Source organism: Anarrhichthys ocellatus, unplaced genomic scaffold, assembly GCF_004355925.1.
Source record: "Anarrhichthys ocellatus isolate YVR2014 unplaced genomic scaffold, GSC_Weel_1.0 scaffold220, whole genome shotgun sequence".
Classification (NCBI taxonomy): Eukaryota; Metazoa; Chordata; class Actinopteri; order Perciformes; family Anarhichadidae; genus Anarrhichthys; species Anarrhichthys ocellatus.
In genome coordinates, this window is record NW_022280250.1 from 137,636 (window position 1) to 139,844 (window position 2,209).

Genomic DNA, 2,209 nt, shown 5'->3' on the forward strand with positions numbered 1-2,209 from the left:
TGGCAGCTGAGAACACAGTTAAGCTACGTGTAAATGCACACACACACTGGGTCTGGTCCCAGCTGTATGGGATTGATGCTTTTGTAGACGTGTTTGGTTTGAGGCCGTTTTTTGTTTCGCTTTGTCGTTGTCTCTCTGCTGGCACCGGTATTAATGTTGCTATTAGAGATGCAATGCACACTATTGTGTAGAGTTTATTAGGGGTGGAACCGTACACAAAAGTCATGGGTCAGTTTGTGACATGATTTTGGGGTCACGGTTCGGTATGTTTTCAGTACAGCAGGCATGTAACATAATCATTCTTTTAAATTCTTCATCTTCACTGCAGCGAATCATCTATTTCGATCCTGTATCTCCTAATTCTCATTTGAAGGTTTTCTTGTGATATCTCTTGTAACAAACAGCTCAAATAAACTCTTTGATCTTCATTGATTAAAACATGATGTGATCATATTTAATACTGTTGTGTTTACAGAAGTTAACAGATAAAATGTAGTTGTATACTATGAGCAAGAATTTTGACCCTGCCAAGGATCTGGAGCCAAGGAACTACTGGTTGTATATTAACTGTTTGCCAAGTGAGTTCCCAAACTTAAATCACTGACAAGTGATTCGTGGATGAAAAATGATTCAGATCCTTCACTGCAGTAAACATACTAATACCATACAGATGAAACAATCCACTACGACTAAAATGCCTGCATTCAAAACCTTAGTCACGTAAGTTATTATCAACAAAATGTACTTTAATTAAGTACAGAAAGTAAAAGTACCCGTGCAGTAAAATGTGCCCTGTCAGTGTTTTACTATTATATCTGATGCTTCAGGATATATATTGCTGCATTAACGTGTATGCAGTGTAACGGATTTTGACATTAATTGGCCTATTTTTAGGTTGCATTCACTCCAAATCAGGCATTAGTAATGTGAATGTGGGCAGTTTGTTTGGGCTGCGGCGGTGGGGACCACAGGAAACGTTGAAACAGAATCAACTTTTGCAGAACCGCAACATGATGTCACATAACCGGCAATCAGTGGACTTTTTAAATTTAGGTGACACCCCCACAACGTCAGACAACCCTGTGTTTATCACCCCAACGCCATATTTGGTGTGAACGCAGTGAACAAGAAGAAGTCAACCAACTACGTAGGCAATGATTATGAATCTTTGAACTGAACTAAATGTAGTGATTCAAAGTTATTTGTGATTTCCACCTTTAATTTTGGAAATGTACTTCATAAAGTTACTGGGACGAGGGAGTGAAAAAGAAGGGTGCCTGGCGGAAAATAAATAACTGTGAGAACTGGTGAATTTTGAAATAAGTCAGAGGCTGACCGGAAGACAAACACACGCACACACACAGTCACTCCATATGCACATGTGCTGTGTCTCCATTCGCATACTTCCATGTAGTACACTGTGCACACTGAGTATAGTGTTTGAATTTCAACAGGGTAGTGTTGTCTCAACATGCACCTTATTGCTGTTATGCACTTATCGGAAGCTCGGTAGATCAGCTGGTGATAGTCAGACACGGGCATCACGTCGTATCGGCAATAATACAATTCAGACTGATAGATAGATAAATAGATAGTTATTTTATTAATCACGCAAGGGGAATTTTTTTCGCTACAGCAGCCTTTATAGATGCAGGTAAAGCAATAAAAATAACAGAGTAAAAACTAAAAAACAAAAGAAATATCAAATACAAAAATGCACAATATATACAATAAAATAGAATAATATAAAATGAACTAACTAAACAATAGTGCAAAGATTTAACAAACAAACATGTTATAGTTGTGTGATTGATCTGGCCAGTGGTGATTTATTATAAAGTCTAATAGCAGAGGGCAGGAATGTTCTCCTGCATCTTTCCTTGTGACAGCGGAGCTGGATCAGTCTGTTGGAGAAAGTGCTCCGCTGTCCCTGCAGTAGGTGGTGGAGAGGGTGGTCCGGGTTATCCAATATGGATAATAGTTTCTTCAGTGTCCTCCTCTCCACCACCTGTTCCAGGTAGTCCTGTTAGCGGCCAATGATGGAGCCGGCCTTCTTAACCAGTTTGTTATGTCTGTTGGTGTCTCCGGCTCCAATGCTCCAGCAGACTACGGAGAAGTACAGTGCACTGGCCACAACAGACCGGTAGAACATCTCCAACATCTTGCTGAACACATTGAAGGATCGAAGTTTCCTCAAGAAAAAGAGTCG

General features: G+C 40.0%; 1 protein-coding gene across 1 annotated transcript in view; it reads left to right on the forward strand.

Moving 5' to 3' along the window:
• LOC116400931 (GDNF family receptor alpha-4-like) overlaps positions 1-1,944 on the forward strand; it is a gene marked incomplete at its 3' end in the record, with an annotated part of 50,055 nt that extends 48,111 nt beyond the window's left edge. The window contains exon 8 of the mRNA XM_031879045.1: positions 1,940-1,944. Within this exon, the coding sequence (XP_031734905.1) occupies positions 1,940-1,944 (5 nt within the window). The remainder of the gene's footprint in view (positions 1-1,939) is intronic.
• Between the last annotated feature and the right edge of the window lie 265 nt (positions 1,945-2,209).